Consider the following 27,871-nt stretch of genomic DNA (forward strand, 5'->3'; position numbering starts at 1 on the left):
CCGAGCAGGCTGTGGTGTACTCTTGTGCTCTCGCCACACCAGGTACATCTGAAGCCCAGGGGCCTCTCACCAGCCGCCATCATGAATCGCTTTAGCAGCCAATCAGCGTATGGTTCGTCAAGCAGGGGCTCTGCATTTGGGGGCGAGTCCTTCAGCGTGGCTAGAGGGGTGTACAGCTCTGGTGGGGCTGGCTTTGGGGGGGGCTCCTTCGGTAGTGGCGTTGGGGCTGGCTTTGGGGGCGCCTCCTTCGGTAGTGGTGCTGGGGCTGGCTTTGGGGGTGGATTTGGAGGCGGTGCAGGTGGTGGCTTCAGCGCAGGGGGTGGCGATGGCGGCCTCATTGGCAGCGGCGGAGAGAAGCAGGTCATGCAGAACCTCAATGACCGCCTGGCCTCCTACCTGGACAAGGTGCGGGCCCTGGAGGCGGCCAACAGCGAGCTGGAGCTCCGGATCAAGGAGTGGTACAGCAAGCACGCCGGCAGCGCTGAGGGTGGGCGCACCAGCGACTACAGCAAGTACTACGCCACCATCGACGACCTGCGGAGCAAGGTAAGAGGGGGCGAGGGTAAGAGGGGGCAGCATCAGCGGCAGCGCGCGCGTGAGCGACTACAGCAAGTACTATGCCACCATCGACGACCTGCGGAGCAAGGTAAGAGGGTGACTCCGGGATCATCAGTGGCTTCACAGCAGGTCCTGCCAAAGATCCTGGAGGCGTTTCTGTAAAGGCTGGCTACCATACAGTTGGTTGAATTTCATACAGAATTGTGCCCCTTTGTTCACCCCCAAAACAAATTCACTGTCTCCTACTAGAAGGAAGTGGAATGACTTGTAAGAAAGGCACAGTTACTACAGATGTTGGGGTTCCATTTCACGTGTGAGTAGCAATGCACCCCCCGCTGTTTCCTTTCGCATTCTGTTACTGAAGGTGTTCACTGGAATATCGAGATCCCACAGCATCGTAGCCAAAATATCAGGTGAGTAAGAAGGGGTGAGCACACATTTACTACTCTCAACTCCACATCCATGTCCCGTAACAACATCTGAATCCCGTCAAGACAGATGTGTGTGGACTTAAGGATAGTGAAGCTAGACTTATGTATACTGTTCATGCTTTGCCCTCAATACTAGTTCGGCTGATATTCCCTCATCCTGATATAGGAGACGAGGGCGAATGGAAGCCCAGTGGGCGGTACCACGGGAGCGGGGGGTCGGGTACAGTTACTCGCACCCCAGGCTGTAAACACTTCAGCTCAGGGAAGGATATACAACGAAGGGCGTTCAATCTCTTCCTGGGATCTGTACATCTGACTTCTGTCCTTTGACTTCCGTCCTGAAAAGGGTCGTAAAGTCGGCGATAAGAACGGAAAGATGGGGGGGGGAGGGGGGGCGTTAAACTTGGGGGGCCACCTGCATGCATGCCATACGAACAGGGTTTCTATTCCTGGGTTCTATGTGGCACCCTCTGTGCTATGTCGGTGTAGATCCTATTTCCAATAAACTAATTAGAGCAGCCCGCCCATAGCAATGACTGGCAGGTTAAAAGTCCAGGACTGGAACCTGTACCCACTGTGACATGAGTGAGGTGGCCATCTCACGTCCGCGGGGTCCTCTCCTTGACTTTCCTCAAGCCCCTCAAATGTAAGAGGGAATGGAACGGCCAAACATTCAACGAATCTTCCTTTAGTCAATCTCTTTTTTTTTTTTTTTGCCAAGAAAACGTTTCATTCAATCAATCAATCATGGCATTTATAAAGCGCGCTACTCACCCGGGAGGGTCTCAAGGCGCTGGGGGAGGGGGTATGTTACTGCTCGAACAGCCAGGTCTTGAGCTGCTTTCTGAAGGAGAGATGGTCCTGGGTTCGCCGAAGGTGGGTAGGGAGGGAGTTCCAGGTCTTGGCTGCCAGGTAGGAGAAGGATCTTCCTCCGGCGGTGGCTCTGCAGATGCGTGGTACGGTGGCGAGGGCGTGGCTGGTTGATCGTAGCTGGAGGGTGGGCGTGTAGAAGGTCATGCGGTCGTTGAGGTACTTGGGGCCCAGGTCGCGGAGAGCCTTGTGTGCGTGGGTGAGGAGTCTGAACGTGATTCTCTTGCTGACGGGGAGCCAGTGCAGGTCTCTCAGGTGTCCGGTGATGTGGCTGTGTCGGGGAAGGTCCAGGATGAGTCGTGCAGAGGCGTTCTGGATGCGTTGGAGTCTTTTTTGAAGTTTGGCTGTGGTTCCGGCGTAGAGGGTGTTCCAGTAGTCCAGTCGGCTGGTGACGAGTGCCTGGGTAACGGTCTTCCTGGTTTCAGTGGGGATCCATCTGAAGATCTTCCGGAGCATGCGCAGGACGTTGAAGCATGAAGATGAGACGGTGTTGACTTGTCTGGTCATCGACAGGGAGGAGTCCAGGATGAAGCCCAGGTTGCGTGCGTGGTCCGTTGGCTTGGGAGCGGTGCCCAGGGCCGGGGGCCACCAGGAGTCGTCCCAGGCGGAGGGTGATGATCCCATTCCGGCACGTGTACCTTTACCTTTGCGGCTGGAAGCGTGGGTTTCCAAATCCCAGCATGCAAAGCACTGCCCGCTACGAGCCACAACTGGCTGAAAGCGCCCTGCGCCACATGGGGCCTTTCGGTACATTTTCTGCAGGGTTGGTACGTCAGGCACGTGCCAAACTGCTCCAAAGTGACCCATTTTTTCGACCTAGACAGTGACCGACTTGAAGCCACGCCCTTGAGTGTGTGCCTGAGGGAGGTCGACCAGGGTGCCTCTTCTTTTTCAGTGGCGGCTGGTGACATTTGAAAATCGTAAGCCGTAAACACTGCACTGAGGCGAGCAAGCGTAGAGAGCGAGCCCGAACTACCTACAGGGGTAAGTGAAATGAAAAAGAGCGGGCAAATGGTGCATTCTCAAGCAAATTTGAGGAAGAGGTGGCTTGGCGAACACATCTCTGGGAGTCGCCAGACAAGTCTCTTTGCACTTGCACAGATACATCACTCTCGCTGCATTCACATAGGCACACTGTTCACCATGCACTCACACAGACATCACTCACCCTTCCCTGACACATCACTAAGCCAGCATTCACCCATCCATATCACTCACACAGGCACACTGCTCACCCTGCACTCACACAGACATCACTCACCCTTCGCTGACACATCACTAGGCCTGCATTCACCCATCCACATCACTCACACAGGCACACTGCTCACCCTGCACTCACACAGACATCACTCACCCTTCCCTGACACATCACTAAGCCAGCATTCACCCATCCACATCACTCACACAGGCACACTGCTCACCCTGCACTCACACAGACATCACTCACCCTTCCCTGACGCATCACTAAGCCTGCATTCACCCATCCACATCACTCACACAGGCACACTGCTCACCCTGCACTCACACATACATCACTCACCCTTCTCTGACACATCACTAAGCCTGCATTCACCCATCCACATCACTCACACAGGCACACTGCTCACCCTGCACTCACACATACATCACTCACCCTTCTCTGACACATCACTAAGCCTGCATTCACCCATCCACATCACTCACACAGGCACACTGCTCGCCCTGCACTCACACAGACATCACTCACCCTTCCCTGACACATCACTAAGCCTGCATTCACCCATCCACATCACTCACACAGGCACACTGCTCGCCCTGCACTCACACAGACATCACTCACCCTTCCCTGACACATCACTAAGCCAGCATTCACTCATCCACATTACTCACACAGGCACACTGCTCGCCCTGCACTCACACAGACATCACTCACCCTTCCCTGACACATCACTAAGCCAGCATTCACCCATCCACATCACTCACACAGGCACACTGCTCGCCCTGCACTCACACAGACATCACTCACCCTTCCCTGACACATCACTATGCCAGCATTCCCCCATCCACATCACTCACACAGGCACACTGCTCACCCTGCACTCACACAGACATCACTCACCCTTCCCTGACACATCACTAAGCCAGCATTCACCCATCCACATCACTCACACAGGCACACTGCTCACCCTGCACTCACACAGACATCACTCACCCTTCCCTGACACATCACTAAGCCTGCATTCACCCATCCACATCACTCACACAGGCACACTGCTCACCCTGCACTCACACATACATCACTCACCCTTCTCTGACACATCACTAAGCCTGCATTCACCCATCCACATCACTCACACAGGCACACTGCTCGCCCTGCACTCACACAGACATCACTCACCCTTCCCTGACACATCACTAAGCCTGCATTCACCCATCCACATCACTCACACAGGCACACTGCTCGCCCTGCACTCACACAGACATCACTCACCCTTCCCTGACACATCACTAAGCCAGCATTCACCCATCCACATTACTCACACAGGCACACTGCTCGCCCTGCACTCACACAGACATCACTCACCCTTCCCTGACACATCACTAAGCCAGCATTCACCCATCCACATCACTCACACAGGCACACTGCTCGCCCTGCACTCACACAGACATCACTCACCCTTCCCTGACACATCACTAAGCCAGCATTCACCCATCCACATCACTCACACAGGCACACTGCTCACCCTGCACTCACACAGACATCACTCACCCTTCCCTGACACATCACTAAGCCAGCATTCACCCATCCACATCACTCACACAGGCACACTGCTCACCCTGCACTCACAGACATCACTCACCCTTCCCTGACACATCACAAAGCCAGCATTCACCCATCCACATCACTCACACAAGCACACTGCTCACCCTGCACTCACACAGACATCACTCACCCTTCCCTGACACATCACTAAGCCAGCATTCACCCATCCACATCACTCACACAGGCACACTGCTCACCCTGCACTCACACATACATCACTCACCCTTCCCTGACACATCACTAAGCCAGCATTCACCCATCCATATCACTCACATAGGCACACTGCTCACCCTGCACTCACACAGACATCACTCACCCTTCCCTGACACATCACTAAGCCAACATTCACCCATCCACATCACTCACACAGGCACACTGCTCACCCTGCACTCACACAGACATCACTCACCCTTCGCTGACACATCACTAAGCCAGCATTCACCCATCCACATCACTCACACAGGCACACTGCTCACCCTGCACTCACACAGACATCACCCGCCCTTCCCTGACACATCACTAAGCCAGCATTCACCCATCCACATCACTCACACAGGCACACTGCTCACCCTGCACTCACACAGACATCATTCACCCTTCCCTGACACATCACTAAGCCTGCATTCACCCATCCACATCACTCACACAGGCACACTGCTCACCCTGCACTCACACAGACATCACTCACCCTTTGCTGACACATCACTAAGCCAGCATTCACCCATCCACATCACTCACACAGGCACACTGCTCACCCTGCACTCACACAGACATCACTCACCCTTCCCTGACACATCACTAAGCCTGCATTCACCCATCCACATCACTCACACAGGCACACTGCTCACCCTGCGCTCACACAGACATCACTCACCCTTCCCTGACACATCACTAAGCCTGCATTCACCCATCCACATCACTCACACAGGCGCACTGCTCACCCTGCACTCACACAGACATCACTCACCCTTCCCTGACACATCACTAAGCGTGCATTCACCCATCCACATCACTCACACAGGCACACTGCTCACCCTACACTCACACAGACATCACTCACCCTTCCCTGACACATCACTAAGCCTGCATTCACCCATCCACATCACTCACACAGGCACACTGCTCACCCTGCACTCACACAGACATCACTCACCCTTCGCTGCACTGCACTCAAAGATGCACATTGTTTCGCTCTCGCTACGCTCACAAAAGTAGACTGCTCACCATGCACTCAGAAGGGCACACCACTCATCCAGTGTGCCCTGTGCAGGCCATAAATGCATATACATCAAAAATGGGTCCCTGCTGCTGTACAACAGTTCATTTGTTGAAAATAAATTCTGCAGAGTGCCGTCTACATTTCATAGTGACAGGTCTGGATGTTGTTGAAAGGGCCAAATCAGACTTTCATTTATCTGAGGCCGATCAAATGTGTCCCATTAAGGTGGACAATGCCTGTTATTTGCTGTGGCGCAAAACCACACAGACACAACGCTCCGATAGGACTGTCAGTATGTGCCATTCAAAATAACATTAAAAAGGCCAAGAATGCTAACACCTCTGAAGTGAGCCTTGTGCATGTACACGCCAATGCATGAACCCTACAACCACGCTACCGGGAGCCTGTAGACCTAACCGCCTCTAAAAGCACAGAGCATTCATCGCCTCCCGTAAACGAGCCAAAGTCCTCCAGCAACCGCAGAACAGCAGAGCCCACGGGTAAACGCAAACGCAACAATGCAAACAAACCCAGGGGCACATCATCAAGGCCCGAGAGAAAATTATCGCCGCATTAGCGTCCGTTTTCGGGCCAAAAGCGGCAATAATTTTATCGCACTATTAGCAAGGTCACGCTATCACATGAATCCATGCCACAGCGCCCTTTCCCTTAACGCCCAGCTTTGCATGTCTAATAAGATGCAAAGTGGGCGTTCCTCCCCAAAACAACGTGAGAAATGTCGCTAACCGACATTTCTCCTATCAACAATGTGAACGCTAACCTGCAGAGCGATAAGAAAAGTAGCGCTAACCGAGGTTATCGCTACTTTCCTTACGCCTGCTTTCAGTCTGACTTAGCCATGATATCCTATGGAGGGTGGATATCATGGCTAAGTTTGTGAGTCCCTATCAACAAGCTATCGCCAAACCCTGATAAACCCATTTAATATTTTGGTCGCTGACACGTGACGAACTGAAGTGACCGTGACAGCATATCCCGAGTATCTGCCCTAAACTCACTCCAATAATTCCCTGCCACCTTTCTAAACAGAAATCTTTCCGTGTACAGTTACACAGACACAAAAACTGGTCGAGGTCACCTGATCGTTTGGAGATTCACCCTCTGCTGGGGGGGGGGGGGGTTGCCCGCATTCTCACTGAGCTCAGGTGGTAGCAGGAGGAAACCATGGCCAGCAAGGCTCGCCCTACACGTGCAGTGACACTACAGAGCAGACTATTTGTCACATCTAAGCCACAGCAGATGCCCAGCGCTTTCCAAGTTCTGCTGACACCTTTCAAAGGGGCCTCACGACAGCCAGGGCAGCCAGCCTCTTCCGCCCAGGGAGCTCACAGCCCCGGAACCGCTCACTGAGTGCAGAAGACATCACCGGACTCCTGGGCGTCGACTTTCACAGGATGGAACCGAAGGAATAGGACAGAAGGAGGGACGGTCGAAGCCCCAACACTGGAAAGGGCTCCCACGCAAGTCACGTTCCTCAGTGGGCATTCAGTGACAGTTACCTGGGCTCTATTCGAACCAGTGGGCATTCAGTGACAGCTATCTGGGCTCTATGCGAACCAGTGGGCAATCTGTGACAGCTATCTAGGCTCTATGCGAACCAGTGGGTATTCAGTGACAGCTACCTGGGCTCTATGCGAACCAGTGGGCATTCAGTGACAGCTACCTGGGCTCTATTCGAACCAGTGGGCATTCAGGAAAGCTACCTAAGCTCTATTCGAACCAGTGGGCAATCAGTGACAGCTACCTGGGCTCTATTCGAACCAGTGGGCATTCAGTGACAGCTACCTGGGCTCTATTCGAACCAGTGGGCATTCAGTGACAGCTACCTGGGCTCTATTCAAACCAGTGGGCATTCAGTGACAGCTACCTGGGCTCTATGCGAACCAGTGGGCATTCAGTGACAGCTACCTGGGCTCTATGCAAACCAGTGGGCATTCAGTGACAGCTACCTGGGCTCTATGCAAACCAGTGGGCATTCAGTGACAGCTCCCTGGGCTCTATTCGAACCAGTGGGCATTCAGGAAAGCTACCTAAGCTCTATTCGAACCAGTGGGCATTCAGGAAAGCTACCTAAGCTCTATTCGAACCAGTGGGCAATCAGTGACAGCTACCTGGGCTCTATTCGAACCAGTGGGCATTCAGGAAAGCTACCTAAGCTCTATTCGAACCAGTGGGCAATCAGTGACAGCTACCTGGGCTCTATTCGAACCAGTGGGCATTCAGTGACAGCTACCTGGGCTCTATGCGAACCAGTGGGCATTCAGTGACAGCTACCTGGGCTCTATGCGAACCAGTGGGCATCCAGTGACAGCTCCCTGGGCTCTAATCGAACCAGTGGGCATTCAGGAAAGCTACCTAAGCTCTATTCGAACCAGTGGGCATTCAGTGACAGCTACCTGGGCTCTATTCGAACCAGTGGGCAATCTGTGACAGCTACCTGGGTTCTATTCGAACCAGTGGGCAATCTGTGACAGCTACCTGGGCTCCATGCGAACCAGTGGGCATTCAGTGACAGCTACCTGGGCTCTATGCGAACCAGTGGGCATTCAGTGACAGCTACCTGGGCTCTATGCGAACCAGTGGGCATTCAGAAAAGCTACCTAAGCTCTATTCGAACCAGTGGGCATTCAGTGACAGCTACCTGGGCTCTATTCGAACCAGTGGGCAATCTGTGACAGCTAACTGGGTTCTATTCGAACCAGTGGGCAATCTGTGACAGCTACCTGGGTTCTATTCAAACCAGTGGGCAATCTGTGACAGCTACCTGGGATCCATGCGAACCAGTGGGCATTCAGGACAGCTACCTGGGCTCTGTTCGAACCAGTGGGCATTCAGTGACAGCTACATGGGCTCTATTCGAACCAGTGGGCATTCAGTGACAGCTACCTGGGCTCTAATCGAACCAGTGGGCATTCAGGAAAGCTACCTAAGCTCTATTCGAACCAGTGGGCATTCAGTGACAGCTACCTGGGCTCTATTCGAACCAGTGGGCAATCTGTGACAGCTACCTGGGTTCTATTCGAACCAGTGGGCAATCTGTGACAGCTACCTGGGCTCCATGCGAACCAGTGGGCATTCAGTGAGAGCTACCTGGGCTCTATGCGAACCAGTGGGCATTCAGTGACAGCTACCTGGGCTCTATGCGAACCAGTGGGCATTCAGGAAAGCTACCTAAGCTCTATTCGAACCAGTGGGCAATCTGTGACAGCTAACTGGGTTCTATTCGAACCAGTGGGCAATCTGTGACAGCTACCTGGGTTCTATTCAAACCAGTGGGCAATCTGTGACAGTTACCTGGGCTCCATGCGAACCAGTGGGCATTCAGGACAGCTACCTGGGCTCTATTCGAACCAGTGGGCATTCAGTGACAGCTACCTGGGCTCCATGCGAACCAGTGGGCATTCAGGGACAGCTACCTGGGCTCTATTCGAACCAGTGGGCAATCAGTGACAGCTACATGGGCTCTATGTGAACCAGTGGGCATTCAGTGACAGCTACCTGGGCTCTATGTGAACCAGTGGGCATTCAGTGACAGCTACCTGGGCTCTATGCGAACCAGTGGGCATTCAGTGACAGCTACCTTGGCTCTATGCGAACCAGTGGGCATTCAGTGATAGCTCCCTGGGCTCTATTCGAACCAGTGGGCATTCAGGAAAGCTAGCTAAGCTCTATTCGAACCAGTGGGCAATCAGTGACAGCTACCTGGGCTCTATTCGAACCAGTGGGCATTCAGTGACAGCTACCTGGGCTCTATGCGAACCAGTGGGCATTTAGTGACAGCTACCTGGGCTCTATGCGAACCAGTGGGCATTCAGTGACAGCTACCTGGGCTCTATGCGAACCAGTGGGCATTCAGTGACAGCTCCCTGGGCTCTATTCGAACCAGTGGGCATTCAGGAAAGCTACCTAAGCTCTATTCGAACCAGTGGGCATTCAGTGACAGCTATCTGGGCTCTATTCGAACCAGTGGGCAATCTGTGACAGCTACCTGGGTTCTATTCGAACCAGTGGGCAATCTGTGACAGCTACCTGGGCTCTATGCCAACCAGTGGGCATTCAGTGACAGCTACCTGGGCTCCATGCGAACCAGTGGGCATTCAGTGACAGCTATCTGGGCTCTATTCGAACCAGTGGGCAATCTGTGACAGCTACCTGGGCTCCATGCGAACCAGTGGGCATTCAGTGACAGCTACCTGGGCTCTATGCGAACCAGTGGGCATTCAGGAAAGCTACCTAAGCTCTATTCGAACCAGTGGGCATTCAGTGACAGCTACCTGAGCTCTATTCGAACCAGTGGGCAATCTGGGACAGCTAACTGGGTTCTATTAGAACCAGTGGGCAATCTGTGACAGCTACCTGGGTTCTATTCGAACCAGTGGGCAATCTGTGACAGCTACCTGAGCTCCATGCGAACCAGTGGGCATTCAGGACAGCTACCTGGGCTCTATTCGAACCAGTGGGCATTCAGTGACAGCTACCTGGGCTCCATGCGAACCAGTGGGCATTCAGGGACAGCTACCTGGGCTCTATGCGAACCAGTGGGCATTCAGTGACAGCTACCTGGGCTCCATGCGAACCAGTGGGCATTCAGGACAGCTACCTGGGCTCTATTCGAACCAGTGGGCAATCTGTGACAGCTACCTGGGCTCCATGCGAACCAGTGGGCATTCAGGGACAGCTACCTGGGCTCTATGCGAACCAGTGGGCATTCAGTGACAGCTACCTGGGTCTATGCGAACCAGTGGGCATTCAGTGACAGCTACCTGGGCTCTATTCGAACCAGCGGGCAATCAGTGACAGCTACCTGGGCTCTATGCGAACCAGTGGGCATTCAGTGACAGCTCCCTGGGCTCTATTCGAACCAGTGGGCATTCAGGAAAGCTACCTAAGCTCTATTCGAACCAGTGGGCAATCAGTGACAGCTACCTGGGCTCCATTCAAACCAGTGGGCATTCAGTGACAGCTACCTGGGCTCTATTCGAACCAGTGGGCAATCTGTGACAGCTAACTGGGTTCTATTCGAACCAGTGGGCAATCTGTGACAGCTACCTGGGCTCTATTCGAACCAGTGGGCATTCAGGACAGCTACCTAAGCTCTATTCGAACCAATGGGCAATCTGTGACAGCTACCTGGGCTCTATTCGAACCAGTGGGCAATCTGTGACAGCTACCTGGGCTCTATTCGAACCAGTGGGCATTCAGGACAGCTACCTAAGCTCTATTCGAACCAGTGGGCAATCTGTGACAGCTACCTGGGCTCTATTCGAACCAGTGGGCAATCTGTGACAGCTACCTGGGTTCTATTCGAACCAGTGGGCAATCTGTGACAGCTACCTGGGTTCTATTCGAACCAGTGGGCAATCTATGACAGCTACCTGGGCTCTATTCGAACCAGTGGGCATTCAGGACAGCTACCTGGGCTCTATTCGAACCAGTGGGCAATCTGTGACAGCTACCTGGGCTCTATTAGAACCAGTGGGCAATCATTGACAGCTACCTGGGCTCTATTCGAACCAGTGGGCATTCAGTGACAGACCCTATCATTGTGCACCCAGGTGTCAGATTACAGCCCCAAAGGACTGGGGAAACTCACCACAAACAAGGACAGCGACCTACCATCACTAAGGACCAGCACTGTGGTTACCCACGCACGACACCAAAACGCTTCCCATCACGGGCCACGCTGCAACTCAACCGAGCGCTCCCCCACAGTATAGCAGGCTACGTATCAGCTAACGTGCTGTGGCACCTTGCCAGGGGCATGAAGCGCTACATGCAGAGCTCTCAAGTTCTCCAGGACCATCTGTGAGTAGCCCACCTATTTCAAGTTTTGTAATTTTTATTCTTGGATTTGAAACCCTGTTTATTCGATTTTAGAAACAGGACTACAAATCACAGAATGCACCAAATGAACCTAGACTGATTGCGCTAATCACGCATAGACCTAGAAAACACGAAAGCTCCACATATAAATGAAACGACAAGGCAATTCAATACATGTATGTAATGCATAATTGATTGTAAATGTAGGACTAGTTCGATGCAGTTAAAAAAGTATAACCCTCTCAAAAATCTCCCTTTTGTTTTGCGTGTCCTCCAGATCGGCGCCGCCACCATTGACAACGCCCGCATCGTGCTGCAGGTTGACAACGCCAGGCTGGCTGCTGATGACTTCAAGCTGAAGTGAGTAATAGTATTAGGGTCTTGAATTCAAGACTCTTTTACTGCTCCCTCCTTCCCTGACTGATGTTGTCTCCATAAAAGTTGCTCAAAGTACCCAGGGGACAGATTATCACAGCTAGCCTCACTCTGAGAAGCTGGTTTTCTGCTTTCAAAGTACCAGTCTGCTGGAGTACCAGGGCTCTCCAAGGATTCTTTGAACCAGACTACATGGATTTTAGCACAATGCTGCCACTTAATCTAAAGTGACATTTAGCACCTGTGGTGGCTTACCTGAATTCCTTTACATTTTCCATTTCTATTTCCGGTCAAATAGGATTGTTTCCATGGCAGATTTTTAGGACTTCTTTGTTAAGATAAATTCACATGAGGGAACTGACATGAAAATTGATTGCATATTTGGTGGCGGATATCGTGAGCTGGGTCTGGCCCTTCTAAGCCATACTGGATACCCCTGCTTTAAAGGGTCTTTGCAGCATGACACACCCACATTTCAAAAAGTTGTAGCATTGAAAATCCTGCAGAACCCGTCTTTTGTTTAAAGAATTCTATTGTCAAGGACTGTGCGGTAGATCTTGGCTCCACCCAAAGGTAAACTCTTCATTGACGCCTCACAGGATGTTATCGTCTACTGGTGAACCCACCTTGTACAAATACTGCCTGCTTCTGAAAGGTTGGCTCACTGAGAGTCCCCGCACCGCCCGCCATTCAAACTGGCCGTGCAGAATGTGGTCCTGTCGCATGGGCCGCGTGAACCAATTCAGATCTTTCTAGTCCACATTTCTATACCTTATTTGTTTTGCAGATGGGCAGATCATGCATAGACTAGTTTAAGGACTGTGGCATGACATATGGTGCATATTCCAATGTGACATTTATCAATAGACCTCTCGTTACTAAGGGGGTTAGTCCTTCATTCAATCGCCCACTCGCGATTCATCCAATGCACTCCAAAGCCGTTGGATGGTTTCTATGGGATCAGTGACCATTCGAAATTGTGCCGCAAGTTACAATATAGAAATGAAGTAGTCAGTACATTGTGCTCTCACTCGTGGCAAATACCTCTTCTTTGTCCTTCTTCAGGTATGAGAACGAGCTGGCCATGCGCCAGAGCGTGGAGGCCGACATCAATGGGCTGCGCCGCGTCCTGGATGAACTGACCATGTCCAGATCTGACCTGGAGATGCAGATCGAGAGCCTGACCGAGGAGCTGGCCTACCTCAAGAAGAACCACCAAGAGGTAGAGGGCAGACCCGGTGCTTTATTCACCGGGTGAACCCGAAGCCAAGTTAGACAGGGCCATAAAACTAGAGTTAGAATCGCATAGGGATGGTGCTCCCTGCCTGCTGTGCTCACCACAGACTCTTTAGTTGGAAATGTGAGTGACATCAGATGATACGTCAGTGACTCTCAAGTTAGAGCCCTTGTATATTATACGGCACACTTGCAAGGAAGGCATGATGGATTGAAAACTTGAACTGGGCAGAAGTTCTTGGGGGGAAATGATCTGCTGAAAAGGGTATAATGTTTGCCACTGGAGTGGTTTTTAGATGAGGTTAATGAAGCGTTGGGTAGCGTATACCCTCTTAAAGGCTGCTGAACTTTGGGTGGTGTGCTTTGCCATCCAAGAGTGGGAGATACAAGTTAGCATTTTACTATGCGTGTTCTATAGGCAGGCGTGATGCCTGCAGTAGTGGGTTGTACTAGCCTAAGGTTTTGTCCACTGTAGATGAGTATGTGGTAATACATAGCTTGTGATCTATTTGGTAACGTCTTTCTTTGACGAATGCTGTCGGATGGTTAGTTCTTTTACCAAATGGAGAAATAGTCTATTGCTAACTAGCTAAGCAGTCTTTTATTCAGGCCGAGGCGGGGTCCAGCAGCTACAATGTTTGCAGTGTAGGGAAAGGGCCATGGAGTGACATTAAGGGATACTGTGCGCAGGTGGGGTTTACGGTCATTCGGTGGAAATGACAAGATGATTCTATTAGGATAAGACATTGTCTGACCTAGCAAGTCATGTTGAGAAGACGAATACCGGTTACTGTCTTGGTAGAGAGTGTGATCTAGTTGGGAGGAGACCTAGTCTAAGGGCACAGGTCATGAACTGTGATGTGCTAGTTCAGAAAGGGCATTGTCTAATAGAAGTGTATGAATGAGTGGAAAGGGTGTGGTCTACTAGAAAGAGGTGTAATATTCAGGGAAGGGCAGCGATTTAGTCAAATTCAACATTAGCTAGCGTGAGGTACAGAGGTCTACTGAGAACAGGTGTGATTTGATGGAAGGAGGTGCAATCTACTGGAGATTATGTGAGTAGGATATGAATATTAGTGGGAAGATGTATGGTATAGTGATGGGGCGTGGTCTAGTAAATTGGCGTGGTCTACCTGGTGGAGCTACGGAATCTAGGATTTCATTTGGTAGCCATGAATTTGGTCTCCCTATGGTGACATTTGATGTACTATAAATATATGAACCAAACTCCTTCCCATCTGTTCCTTCTGAATCTTCCTTAATTGAGAATCTTGGTCCTTTGCTTGCCCTAGGAAATGCAGGCTGTGTCGGGCACAGCTGCCGGCTCTGTGAATGTCGAGATGGACGCTGTACCTGGACAAGACCTGACTGCTATCCTGAATAACATGAGAGCTGATTATGAATCACTGGCGGAGAAGAACCGCAGAGAAGCCCAGGCCCAGTTCTTGAAAGCGGTAAGGAGCACCATGTTATCCCCTGCACCAGTCAGATGGACATGGCCGCCATCCGGCCCTTTTAAAGAGATATCCTACTGGTGAACCCTAACAATGCTCCCGTCGTTTCTTCAGTCTGAAGATCTGAAAGCGGAGATCTCCCAGGGCGTGGAGGCAGTGCAGACGACCAAGAGCGAGGTGTCAGATCTACGAAGAACTCTCCAAGGCTTAGAGATCGAGCTTCAGTCCCAGATGGCCATGGTATGTGTCTCTTAGATTTTGCCAAATGCTCAGTTATTGACAGAAGTCAAAGTTATGGTGGGGTTTAGGCTATAAAGATAATGAGTTTTTTCACATTCTAAATCTTTTTCAAAATTCATATTTTCATCTTGAATACGCAATATATAGATAGCAATTTTCAAACAATGTTTCTAATTAAATGTTTTGAACTATATGCATTTGAAACTAAACGTTTTGATGTTTCAAGATATATTTGGACATGATAATACTAGAAGATGTATAAATATTGGTGATGGCTGTGTGTGTGTGTGTGTGTGTGTGTGTGTGTGTGTGTGTGTGTGTGATCGTTTAGAATGTAGAATATGAACTAGTCCGCAAATCAACCATCAGAAATGCAACCCTGGTTCAACACTAACTTTTCCAAAGAGGTGAAAATCCTCATTCCCCGAATGCAGAATAACCTGCTAAGGTTTCTCGGAATATCAATCAAGCTCTGAGTTCGCTAGGAAATTAACGTGTGATATAAACCATAATTCATTGTGTGCATATGTCTTCTGTGCAGCCATGGCACTGAGGACAAAACACGGACAGCGGCGGCTCCTCTGTTAAGGCGGAGGAACGTCGCCCCACTGCTCTCTCAGCAATGAAAACATGAAAAATAAAATGATAATAACACACAATGAGCCCAGTCGAAGGGCTGGGTGGGGCCGAGCTATGCTGACAGCATCTGCAACAGGGGTGGGGGCGGCTGGTACTGCTGTAAGCGCAATTGACGGTTTGACCGACCGTCTTAGTGCTGCCAAACCATCATGCACACTTAGATGTCTCTAATCCGAGGTGTGCTGCACATATTATTGTGAAGAACAAGGAGGGGCTCCCTTGCCCTATATGAGCATTAAATCAGCCCGCTCAGGCCAATCATGGGGCTGCTCTCATGCATTACCAGCATGAGAGCAGCACTGCGATTCTCATAGGGGACTGGGAGCCAATCATGGGGCTGCTCTCATGCATTACCAGCATGAGAGCAGCGCTGCGATTCGCATAGGGGACTGGGAGCCAATCATGGTGCTGCTCTCATGCATTACCAGCATGAGAGCAGCGCTGCGATTCGAATAGGGGACTGGGAGCCATGCATGGACTGCCGGGAGTCAAGAGGAGAGGTGCAGAAAAGCACTGAAGCGGTGGCCGGCAGGTAAACGCCTTTTTAGTTTATTTTTTCATTCACCCTCCCTTCCCCTCCTATGCTGTCCCCTGCTTCCCCATGCCCAGCTCACCACTTTTATATCACAGCAGCCACTACTGCAAAACAAGCACTGGCAGACCCTGTATGTCTCAGCTCTAAAAAAAAAAAGAAAAACGAACTTTTGGCTTTGCCAATGATTTGTTTCCTAGCTGCAAGTGGGTCGGACATCATTAGGGAGCCAGAGAGTGCAATGAGTGGTGTGCAGGGTTAGCACGCACAAGAACAAGTGGAGGGGAGAAGGAAACACAAGCAGTCCCAGGGAGTGCTAAATAAAAAAAATGCAAAAGTCCCATCAAGATAGCAGCTGAAGAATACAACTCATCCAATCACAACGCCGCGAGACTGAAATGCTCCTGGGTGGAACAAACACGGAAGAAAGTTATTGATTCAAAAGCAGACTCCTGTGATAAACAACAAAGCTATTCAATCATAAAAGGCAGAAACAAAGCACACACTAAGTAGATGTTATGTACTGGAAAGAATAGGCCTGCAAATGAATAGTTAAAGATGTCTGCTACCCAGGCTTAAACAAGCATTGGCATAGCCAATAGGTCTCTCGTTAGGGACCCGTATAAGTATTTAGTTATGCAGCACAATATCCTTGGTGCAACAACATCAACTGTTGCATGGTTAAACACTTATAAGGTCCCAAAGGCGAGACCTATTGGCTATGTCAATGCTTGTTTGATTAAACTGTCAGTCATATGGCACAGCTGCTGCTCAACATGGATGAAGAAACATTGAAAAGTATTTCAGCCATGTTGTACACATTAAAAGAACATGAAGGGAAATTGTGAAGCTTGGAAGTGTAAACGGGAGACAGAGATGTTTTGTGGTTGTTAATAAGTATTAATGGGGTAAATACCACCTCATATGCGGGTGGGGGTCAAATGCGCAGAGAGAAGAGTGTTGTGGAGCCATCGCACCTCCTGCAGCAGTGGTACCTGTGCCCTTGGAAATGTGGGGGCAAAGACTTGGGGTGGGAGAGACCTAAGTGTGTGGGTGAAATACAGCAGTGATCTTGGCTGAGTGGGTTTGTATGGGGCACGGTGCCACTGCACCGGGTGCATAGAAGGAAGGCATGGTTTAGTAAGTGTAGTTTCATAGGCTACAGGGGGGAGAGGGAGAGGTGGGTTCGGGGATGTTGCCCTGCGAAGGAGGTGATAGATGGAGGTGCTACAACTGCACAGGCATGAAGCATATTTTGTAGCTAGCCACAGACTCTAGTTCAAAGTGCATGATAGTGTGCAGTGGGATAGGCAGCGCGTGATGACCTCTAGTGCAAAGTGAATGATAGTGCGCAGCGGGGTAGGCAGCGCATGATGACCACTAGTGCAAAGTGCATGATAGTGCGCAGCAGGGTAGGCAGCGCGTGATGACCTCTAGTGCAAAGTGCATGATAGTGCGCAGCAGGGTAGGCAGCGCGTGATGACCTCTAGTGCAAAGTGCATGATAGTGCGCAGCAGGGTAGGCAGCGTGTGATGACCTCTAGTGCAAAGTGCATGATAGTGCTCAGCAGGGTAGGCAGCGCGTGATGACCTCTAGTGCAAAGTGCATGATAGTGAGCAGCAGGGTAGGCAGCGCGTGATGACCTCTAGTGCAAAGTGCATGATAGTGCGCAGCAGGGTAGGCAGCGCGTGATGACCTCTAGTGCAAAGTGCATGATAGTGCTCAGCAGGGTAGGCAGCACGTGATGACCTCTAGTGCAAAGTGCATGATAGTGCTCAGCAGGGTAGGCAGCGCGTGATGACCTCTAGTGCAAAGTGCATGATAGTGCGCAGCAGGGTAGGCAGCGCGTGATGACCTCTAGTGCAAAGTGCATGATAGTGCGCAGCAGGGTAGGCAGCGCGTGATAGCCTCTAGTACAGCAGAGGGAATAGGCTCCTTGGCTTATGTAAGAAATCTGAAATGAAGCAGTAAAAAGCGCTCGATAACTCCCAATTGCCCCTGCTGCATGAAGTGTGTGTGTCTGTGTGTGTGCGTGAATGAATGTCTGTGTGTGTGTGCACAAAAAGCAGGGATGGGAGAGGGCACGGTGTGTTAAAGGGCCCTAGAAGAGCAGTGATTATGTGTTGTTTCAGAACGACATATTCCCATCTTTTTTAGGTCACAACACAGCACCCATTGAATGTTTTACAAAGTGCCTCTGTTCGTTCAATATTTTAAATGGTTTAAGGTAACAAACGACTATGAGAATCAAACAGCGCAAATACCACATCAGGTGTTCATGAAGTGGAGGATGTGGTCTCACGGCTAGACTGCTGACCTTGAAGCTGGGAAACCAAGGTTCGAGCCTCTGCGTTGACTCCACACCCTGTGATTCTGGGCAAATCACGTAATCTCCCCGTGCCCACCAAAAAACATGAATGTGTCCTTGTGTAACGTAACTGGTGCTCGTGTAAAGCATTCCAATACCTTCGGGTCGAGGTCATGCTATATAAATCTGGAGAAAAAGAATGAAGTAACGGCTACTTCTCGTGCATTACATATACAGAGTTGGTTCATTCTAAACCGAGTACAAGTGTCAGGCCTACCCCCTCGAATGAAAACGTGTGATTTCGGTCACATCACTTCATCCCCGAGGGCCGAAAATTAAGACTACTTAAAAACATGCTCACCACCCAAAAGAAAACACAGCATTTACAGTATCAATAAATGGGTTTGTCTTGAATTTTTTTTTGAAGGTGTAGCTGTTCTGGCAGCAGAGGGGGTAGGTCACGGAATGTGTGCAACACACGGCGCTCTGGGAGGAGGCAAGTCTGTGGCACCCATGGAGCGCCGTCTGGGAGGGAGGGACCCTACCAAAGCTGTGCCCGGGGAGGGTGAGTAACTGGATGGGGAGGATCCCAACAGGACTAATCCAGAGTGCGACAGGGGAGGACCAAAGTGGGGAGCCTGCAGCCTCCTCCGGAGGGTTAATGGGAGCCCAGGGAGAAGTTAATGACAAGACTGGAGCAGTCCCAGCAGACAGGCTGGCGTTTGCCCTCCCACACTCCACCGCCCGCCCATCCGCTGCCTGCGTCAAACAATGGCATGGCCTAGTGGCAGCAAAAGTGAAAGCAGCTGGCAGCCAAGTGGCGGCAAAAGTGAAAGCAGCTGCAGCGTCCCGCGAGTGGTGCGCGCGCACTTAGGAAAGCAGTCTTCACTTTTTAAGCACTGCACTCGTGCTTGTGGCGTGCCGCTGCATGCACCCGCAAGGTGGATGCCGCCACAAGCACGAGTGCAGTGCTTGAAAAGTGAAGACCGATGGCTAAAGGCCCTCCTAGAACAGCGCATGCGCGCTGCCTAGGCGAGACCTAAAAAGGAGTGGAAAGATTTTCATGTAACATTAATTAACCAGTGCTTAGTTCTTAGAATGAATTTAAATACTAGAAACAAATTTGCAAAGTTTGATTAAGAAAATTCATACGTAACGTTAAATCATTTACAGAGCTACATAGGTGCTTTATTGGTGTTGGGTGGGAAGATGAGATGCCGGTTGACTGTTGTTTTAACTAGAATTGATTGCACTTTGGTTGCATGAAATTTTTATTTTCTACCATTTTCTGCTTCATTGTCCTCCCCCAACTACCGAAATCAAAGAGGAATGTAGCACACCAACCAGCACAAAAATTTCTGCTGGCTCGGCTGCTCCATTTACATTGCTTATGTTCCACCAGTGACGCACCTCCATCTCTGCCACTGTGTCTTCCAGAGAGCAGTGGCAACGCAACCAGAAATGGTGTTGGAGAACCTGCCCAATCTAGAGTGACAGGTCCGAAACTATGGCTGGCAGAGTGAAGGGTCTGCATTGAAATAGTCGTGAACGTTCAGCATTTGGGGGCAGCATCCCTCCTGTTTTCCATGGACTTGGTGCCCAGCCCTATTCTGTAACACGCTCTCTCAATTTCTCAACAGAAACGCTCTCTGGAACAAACCTTGGCAGAGACAGAAGGACGCTACGGGGCACAGCTCATGCAGATGCAGCAGAGGATCAGCGGCCTGGAGGAGCAGCTCATGCAGCTCCGCGGCGATATGGAACGACAGAGCTTCGAGTACCAGCAGCTCCTGGACATCAAGACTCGGCTGGAGATGGAGATCGAGACCTACCGGCGTCTGCTGGAGGGAGAGTTAGGGTAAGAAAACCACTCAGAGAGTTTTCATGGCACCTTTAGCCATTATTACAAGTTCATTGTAACCAATGGGCACAACAACTTCGACTCCTCGACCAATTAGAATGAAGAGCAATGCAGTAATCCTGTACGTCCAGCAATGGGCCCCGTAGCCTCCGGCTGCTCCAAGAAGCCAAAATCCCAGGGCAAAAATCTGGCTAGTAATGATGAATAACGAGGCGTGATGGTGCGTTCCATCTGGCTCTCCAGTTATTTCCAATCCTTAATTGGACCCTCAGGCTTAAACTCAGAATAGGACAGCTTTTCTGCTTTCCTAGAGTTACCGTTCCGGCCAGTAGTGGTAATCCACTCGAAATTCCAGCCTCATTACTGAGCTACCTATAAGGAGGGATATAGTCTTTAATAGTGTCACATTCAAATTGTCTCTCACTGACCCAGGCAGAGGCGGCTCCCCCACTAAGGCGGAGGAGCGTCGCCCCGCCCCTCTCGGTGCAGGTGAAAGGAAAAGTAAAATGATAATAACACCATTATTAATAACGCCATTATTATTAACGCCATTATTATCTTTTTATTTTTCACTACAGGGCGAGGTTAGGGCGGGGCTGGAGTCACAAGGGTAGGAGTGGTGGCACACTCTCAGTACGCATGACTGTTTGGCTGTCTGTCTTGAGTCGGCCAAACAGTCACACACACTTTGCATGTTCCCCACCAGGCTGCATTACACAACCTAGGTGTACACCAACATTGGTGACCACGGAAGGCCTCAGTATTAGAGTGCCCTTAAAGAAAGGGTGAATACTGGGACCATAGATAAACATTGAGACTGATATCTTATTTTCTATTTATTAGATTTATAGAGTGCACAATTATCCGAGGGTGCCAAACGCTAGCATACTAATACACTCTATAAGGCAACTCGCATACTCAGTGGCTCCAGGCAAAGTCCATGTAAACAAATGGGTCTCTAGAGCCCTATAAAAGTTTAAGAAATTTGGCTTTGGCGTAACCTCGGGCTCCAGTCTGTTCCATGCCTGAGCTGTAACCACAAAAAAGACCACCTTCCCAATCCTGCTCTCCTGTATTTGGATGTATGATATTACAACGCAGGTTTTTACCACGCGTGCAGTTACATCGCATGCGTTACAACGCATGCGATGTTACAACGCTATGCCATTAGAACGCAAGTCTTTACATCGACTTGCGCTAGATGGCGTGCTGACATTAAAAAAGTGTAATTTACTATTCCAACTCCAGTCCACTTAACAGTAGGGAAGGTGTTGGGATAGTAAACTACACAATTTGTAATGTTAGCACGCCATCTAGCGCAAGTCGATGTACAGACTTGCGTTCTAATGGCATAGCGTTGTAACATCGCATGCGTTGTAACGCATGCGATGTAACTGCACAGCGTGGTAATAACCGCGTTGTAATGGCTGTTCCCCCCTGTATTTAGGTACTCTGATCAGACAGGTAGAGATTGAGCGAAGCAGTCAGGGAGGAATGTATTTTTTAAACATATCAGATAGATACGAAGATTGTGCTATGGGTAATGCCCAATTACAGGGCATCATACATTTCTGAGCCGGAATTGGGGCGAACTCATGCTGGAACAGGGATGAAGTTGTCAATTTTGCATGTGTTCAAATCTATTTTCAAGCACCTTTGGTTTTATTAGGCGCTTCTGTAAAATGTTTAATGGGGCGGGTGGGATCCGTCAAGAATACTGCTCCGCCCAACTTGTAACAGGGCACTTAACATTTTATGGAATCATACCCACAAACCTTCTTTAGATTTTTATTGACGTCTCAATCACAGCAAACAATAATGTCTTGGAAGAATGTATTGAAGCCTGACTCAGTGCTCCTACCATTTTGACGAAAAGAAAAGCCGGGGTACAAAAGTTTGCTCACAAAGAGATTTGTGAAGCCATCAACTTCACAAACATGCAAAGTTCATCAAATTCACAAAACTTTACAAGACACGTTTTTACTCAATATAAAAAAAAAAAATCATCATGTGAAAGTTGACAAAGTTTGCAAAGTTGAAGATCATTTCATTGGTTGACCAATCACAAAAGGAGTTCAATGCGACTAATGCGAATGTCCTTCTTCAGCGGGAGCAGCAGCAAATCCTCCTCCTCCTCCTCCCAGATGTCGTCCACTAAGACTGCGACAGTGTCCTCCAGCCAAAAGGTGTCCACTGAGGTGAAGTCACAGACGTCATCGGTGGACTCCAAGAAAGGTACCCCGCTTTTCCCTGCTATGCTTCTGTGATCAGGTGATGAAGGCAGGCTGTGCTCCTCCGGTGTGGGCTCTGCATGTCTTCTGCATGTCTTCTTCATGTCTTCTTCATGTGTAGAAGGGTCCTAGGAGTGAAGGTCGGCAGCTTCCTACCCCCAATGCTTTGAAAATATGATTAGGGCTCCTGGATTCATGGTATTTTACTGTTACGTTTATGTTTGAATCCATAGATTAGCGTAGCCGTATTTATTTTTTGTTTGGTGAAAAGAGAAGTGTCGAGTCGTATGTTTCCATATACATTGTACTGTTATATGAACATTTACCCTGCGATGTTTGTAACAGGCAGAGCACGCATATACAAGGAAATAATACACACAACTGCACAAATTAACATTGTAGCACAAGTGAGTATCAGCAGCTCTTAAATCCTATTAGGAAACTGTATCACTTCTTCTTTGGAAACTTCCACTGCCATTTATATGCACAGCTTTGGCCAGGCAGAAATAAATGAGAGAGTGGAGAAAAACTAAAAGAAGCCAATCTCTGTATTTTTTCATTTTTTTTAAATATAATAATCAAAACAAGTTACTTTCCATCAGTATATATGTGTACAAATCATGAAAAACTGAAAAATGAAAAACCCTAAATTTTATTAGGGTCATCTGGAAAAAAGACATCTGGCACTGTTTCTTCCAATACATTTCAGAAGTAATATTTGAGCACAGGTGGGAAATGTAAATGTAAATTGATACTTGTATAGCACACTACTCACCCGCAAGGGTCTCAAGGCGCTTGTACAAATACCGCTGTGGAACCCATCCTGGCTTTCCCTATGAGGCGTCCACTCCTGGGCACCCCCAAGGTGGAGGCCAGGCATCCTTAGCATTGTGGGGGCCGTTGTGGAGATTAAGCAAGCTATTGCCCAGAGTGGGACTCCATGATTGGAATAGGCACCGAGGCGAGAATTATCAGGTCTGTGGAATTTTTGAGCCCAAGACCTGCCGAGGCGGGGAATTGAACCCTGGTCCCGGGCTAGACCTCTGCATCAGGGTCTGCCGCTCTAATCATTGAGCCACACTTCTCCACAAACGGTACTCCAAATACAGTGCCTTTGAACAGGGGGTGAAATTAGTTGTTTAACAGTGGCCTAATGAAGGGGAAGGGACAGTGCTTAATTTGAGCTGATGGTTTACGGTGCTCGGCACTGGCACTTAATTGTCAACACCAGCATTTATGACAGCCTGCCACATGGCGGCGCAGTTTGTCTAATTTGGATTAGAGCACAACAGCTGTCATTAAAATGACAAATACCTGCATCCTAAGCCAGTCGTACAGCGTTGGGGTGTTGAATAGCCTGAATTGTCAAAATTGTAAGAGTCTGATGGTTAGTAAGTGTGTTGGTACTCTCATTGGCAGCACTGGCAGGGGCAATGGGTGGTGCAAGCTGCATTGGCCTCCTGACAAAGGCACTGGCACTTACATTTTTACAAATTAAGAACTGGGGTAGCATTTTTAATACAATTGTAAATGCTTGGTTGGAGCGTTATACCATTAAGGTCAACTGAAGAGTTTCTGTGATTGAAGTGATGAAAATTCATTAAATCAGAGAAAAAGCCCCAAAATCATGGAGCGGTAATACTAAGTGGTAGCGTGTTGGCCATGGGGAGGCGTTTCAAGATTAGTAGCCCTGTGCATGTAGTAAGCAGCGTGCACATCCGCCTCATCCTTGATTGGTGCACGAGTTGCACCGATCTTTGATATTTTTTCAGACTAGAAAAGAAGAGACATGAAAGGAATGAGGAGAAAGGTAAATCACTGGTGGCCTGCTACCAAAGGTGGCACTCTTAAGCGGCAACTCTATCGGCACCCTCAGCTCCTCCCACTTATAGGATTCTCTCCAAAACTCCGGCATCCATTTGCCTTGAAACAGATGCTAATTAGATGATGTACACAAAGTCACTATGACAAAATTACCTTAGGGGTTAGGTCATAAGATGGCAACTGGAAACAAAACTCTACTACTTTCCATTTCCTCAAAAACAAAAACATGCTCATGTGTACTTCAAGTTAATCATGTTTCTTACTTCTAAAATTCAGTTGTAACTTGTTTGTAATTTCTTGTTAAATCTCTAGACCCCACCAAAACCAGAAAGGTGAAGACTTTCATTGAAGAAGTGGTTGACGGCAAAGTGGTGTCTTCGCATTTCGAGGAAATTGAGGAGAATGTGAAATAGAAAATCAAGAAAATCAAGAAGGAAGTTGCAGAGGAGCACACATTCCAGTGGAGAGGGACCGAGACAGCATTAACAGAGTAATCCTGGTAGATTAAGCTTAATATGTGCAGGCATGTTGAATTCAAGAGAGACTCAAGATTCCGTCAAATTGACCAATGAGGAAAGAAGAACTTATTAATATATTTGCATGATTATTTGCAACAAAGACGCCAAGGGAAAACAATGGTAAAAACGTAATATCAATATAAAACTCAAGTGTTAGACTAGATAATTTCAAAAACTTGTTGTTCTCTGCTCTTCTTCCTTCTCAAGCCTTGTTTACAACAAGGAGTTTGATCGAAGTGAGGATGAAGTTCAAACTCTAAGAAAGCACTTGGGAAGGACGCAAAGGAATAGACGCAAATACTCAATGATATATCAAGGATTTTACAAATGTCTTTAATGCAAATAAATATTAAAGTTAAACTTTAAAAGCCAGTGTAAACTGACGGCTAGCAATAAAGAGGAATCAGCGAAGCGTGTAAAAGGGGAAATTTCAACATTTCAGAAATGTTATAAGCTTGTCTACACTCTTGCCCCTTTTGCCAAACAAGAGTGCAGTTGAATTTTGTTTCTTCCAGAGGGCAGAGTTCAATGTGTTCATTCTCTTTGAGTCTCCATAATTTACTTGGTCCCAATACGACACTTATAACCCCTACGAAGAATATAATTTGTACTGGCTCAAAGATGATTTCTCTAAATTGTATTCCCTGCTTTCTCTGCTAAAGTTAAGACTGATGGGGGCATATTATCAAGCAGGGCGTTAAAATTATCGCCGCTTTAGCCGCAGAAAACTGCGGCTAAAGCGTCGATAATGGGCTTGATAATATGCTGCAGAGAATTCCAATAGACACCCATGTTGACACCAGAGCATGGGCTTCTAAGGGAATTGTCTGCGGCATATTATCAAGCCCATTATCGCTGCGTTAGCTGCAGTTTTCTGTCACTAAAGCGGCAATAATTTTAACGCCGTTTCTTGATAATATGCCCCTACGTCTTTTATTTGCCTGCTAAAAGTGGTGGAGGGGAGTAAAACAATTCAAGATAATACTTTCAATGTAGTCATACTCTAAAGGACCGCAGACTCCGAACTTCAATTTTGTAGATTTATTATAAGGCCAAAAATAATTGAATATAAACACACCTTAATATCAGAGTATATTGGTACATAAAAATCAATACAGAGCCGAGTCTACGAATATAATTCATTCAGCACAAAAGGCATAAAGTGATGAACTCCAAAATCAAAATACAGCAAAGAATAGAAGCTGAGTCCAATTCTCTTTTCATTTGGGAAGAAAACAAACAAAAATGATCTTTCCCTACACTGCTCTCAATGAAGGGCTTACCAATCTCTCTTCTATCATATCCCAAAGGTGTCAGCACGTGTTGACTTCCTAAGAAGCACTCGCGTCAACTGGCTCTGATAGCTTAAAGCTATGGAGCTCGCTCTAAGATGCTCCTTCTTCTCCGAGAATTAGCAGAAGTCTCCCGAATCTGTTCCTGCACATCCTACAAAAAGACAATGTTCAACCCACAATACGTCACATGGTGTACTGTTTCAATTGCAATGTTTTCAGTAGCTTTCCACAAGAGCTTTCATTAATTTTTCTTCGTCTTCCAGTGGCCTTGGCTTCAGATAGGCCAGGCACAAAATGAGTCCTCCCTTCTCGCCTTCCAGACTTCAAAGAAATTCCGGGTATCTCCTTGAATCTAAAAATAACGAGGTCGAATTCCTGCACCTGCAGGAGGATGAAAAGATATTGTCTTTGAGCACAAAAAGGATTTATTTAATTAATTCTTGAGCAACCAAGGAGAAACGAACTTCAAAACAACTTACAGTTTGAGCCTACAATTCAGGCAACTTAAACTAAACACAGTTTACATTGCACAAGTATAATTGCATCCTGCACATTACACATACGGGAAATGTAAATGTCACTAATACATGTAAAATCCTACTTGAATGTGCACACTACTTTTCAGTGCTACTATAACGTGAATAAAGGCATCTTAATAACCATGAAACACTGCAACCGTCAAAAATACATGTGAGTGCGTTTAAACAATGAGTATAGTGCACCCATACACTTTAGAGTGCTGTAAGCGCTTTATCAAAGGAAAAGGATACCACTCAGCCCTCCTGATTCAATATAAAAAGCTCCTCTGAATGTTTCTTCGACTCAATAAAGTTTCTGAAGCAAGCAATACCTGTCACAGTTTTTTGTTTGATGGACAAAGCAGATGCAGTTGTTAATCCTGAGAACCGTCTTCTCTTGTAAATAGATCGGTGTATTTTTTTTCTTCAACAGTTTTGCACAGGAGCAGCATGGATCGGGGCACTGAATGGCCAGTGGCATTCCACATCTTTTCGGGGCAGTGAGAACCAAATGTACACCATGAGCTGGCTCTACAATGGCCTTTCTGTAATGAGTTTGTGTCCCAGTGCCGTTTTAACTGATACAAACAGATCGGCAGCTCAGGAGATGGACCAAGGGCTCAATGGTCGTGGAGTTTACCAGCTATCATAAATGTGGGTGGTGTGTGCCCTAATATTGCTACCCCTTCCCTAGTGATGGAGTCTCCCATCCAATTGGCCCAAAAAAGGTATAAAGTTGGTCTTAGAAGGTTTCTGGTGGCATTCATTCTTCAAGGAATAATATAATGGATAAGCATGACAGAGCACCAGTTTTTGGTCTCAAGAAATAGAAATGCTATACCTGAATCGCCAAATGCTGGGCATACATAAGGAGTCCAATGGCCCAAAGCAAGCGGGAGTCTAAATATTAGTTTAATGTTCTAGAAGTTTTTTTATTTTATTGCCAAACGATACCATCATTTTCTTCACATTCCCAAATGTGAAGAAAATGTCTATATTGCCATTTTGGGTTGTATATATGACCATTGAATACAGCCTCAGGAATAGATGCACTCTGGGTAAATGCAACCGCGGCGTGATCCAACCAAACCAGGGGCAGTAGGCCCACAAAGAAC

At 48.5% G+C, this 27,871-nt stretch overlaps 1 protein-coding gene across 1 annotated transcript; it reads left to right on the top strand.

Annotated features, from left to right (window-relative positions):
* Window positions 1–27,085, top strand: LOC146808693 (keratin, type I cytoskeletal 47 kDa-like). The gene is made up of 8 exons (XM_085615504.1): window positions 1–546; window positions 12,003–12,085; window positions 13,166–13,322; window positions 14,629–14,790; window positions 14,905–15,030; window positions 20,150–20,367; window positions 22,478–22,605; window positions 24,738–27,085. Exons 1-8 carry the CDS (start codon window positions 82–84, stop codon window positions 24,836–24,838), a joined length of 1,440 nt encoding a protein of 479 aa, XP_085471630.1. The 5' UTR covers window positions 1–81; the 3' UTR covers window positions 24,839–27,085.
* Window positions 27,086–27,871: the final 786 nt, after the last annotated feature.

The sequence above is a fragment of the Triturus cristatus genome, chromosome 7 (genome assembly GCF_964204655.1).
Source record: "Triturus cristatus chromosome 7, aTriCri1.1, whole genome shotgun sequence".
Taxonomy (NCBI): domain Eukaryota; kingdom Metazoa; phylum Chordata; class Amphibia; order Caudata; family Salamandridae; genus Triturus; species Triturus cristatus.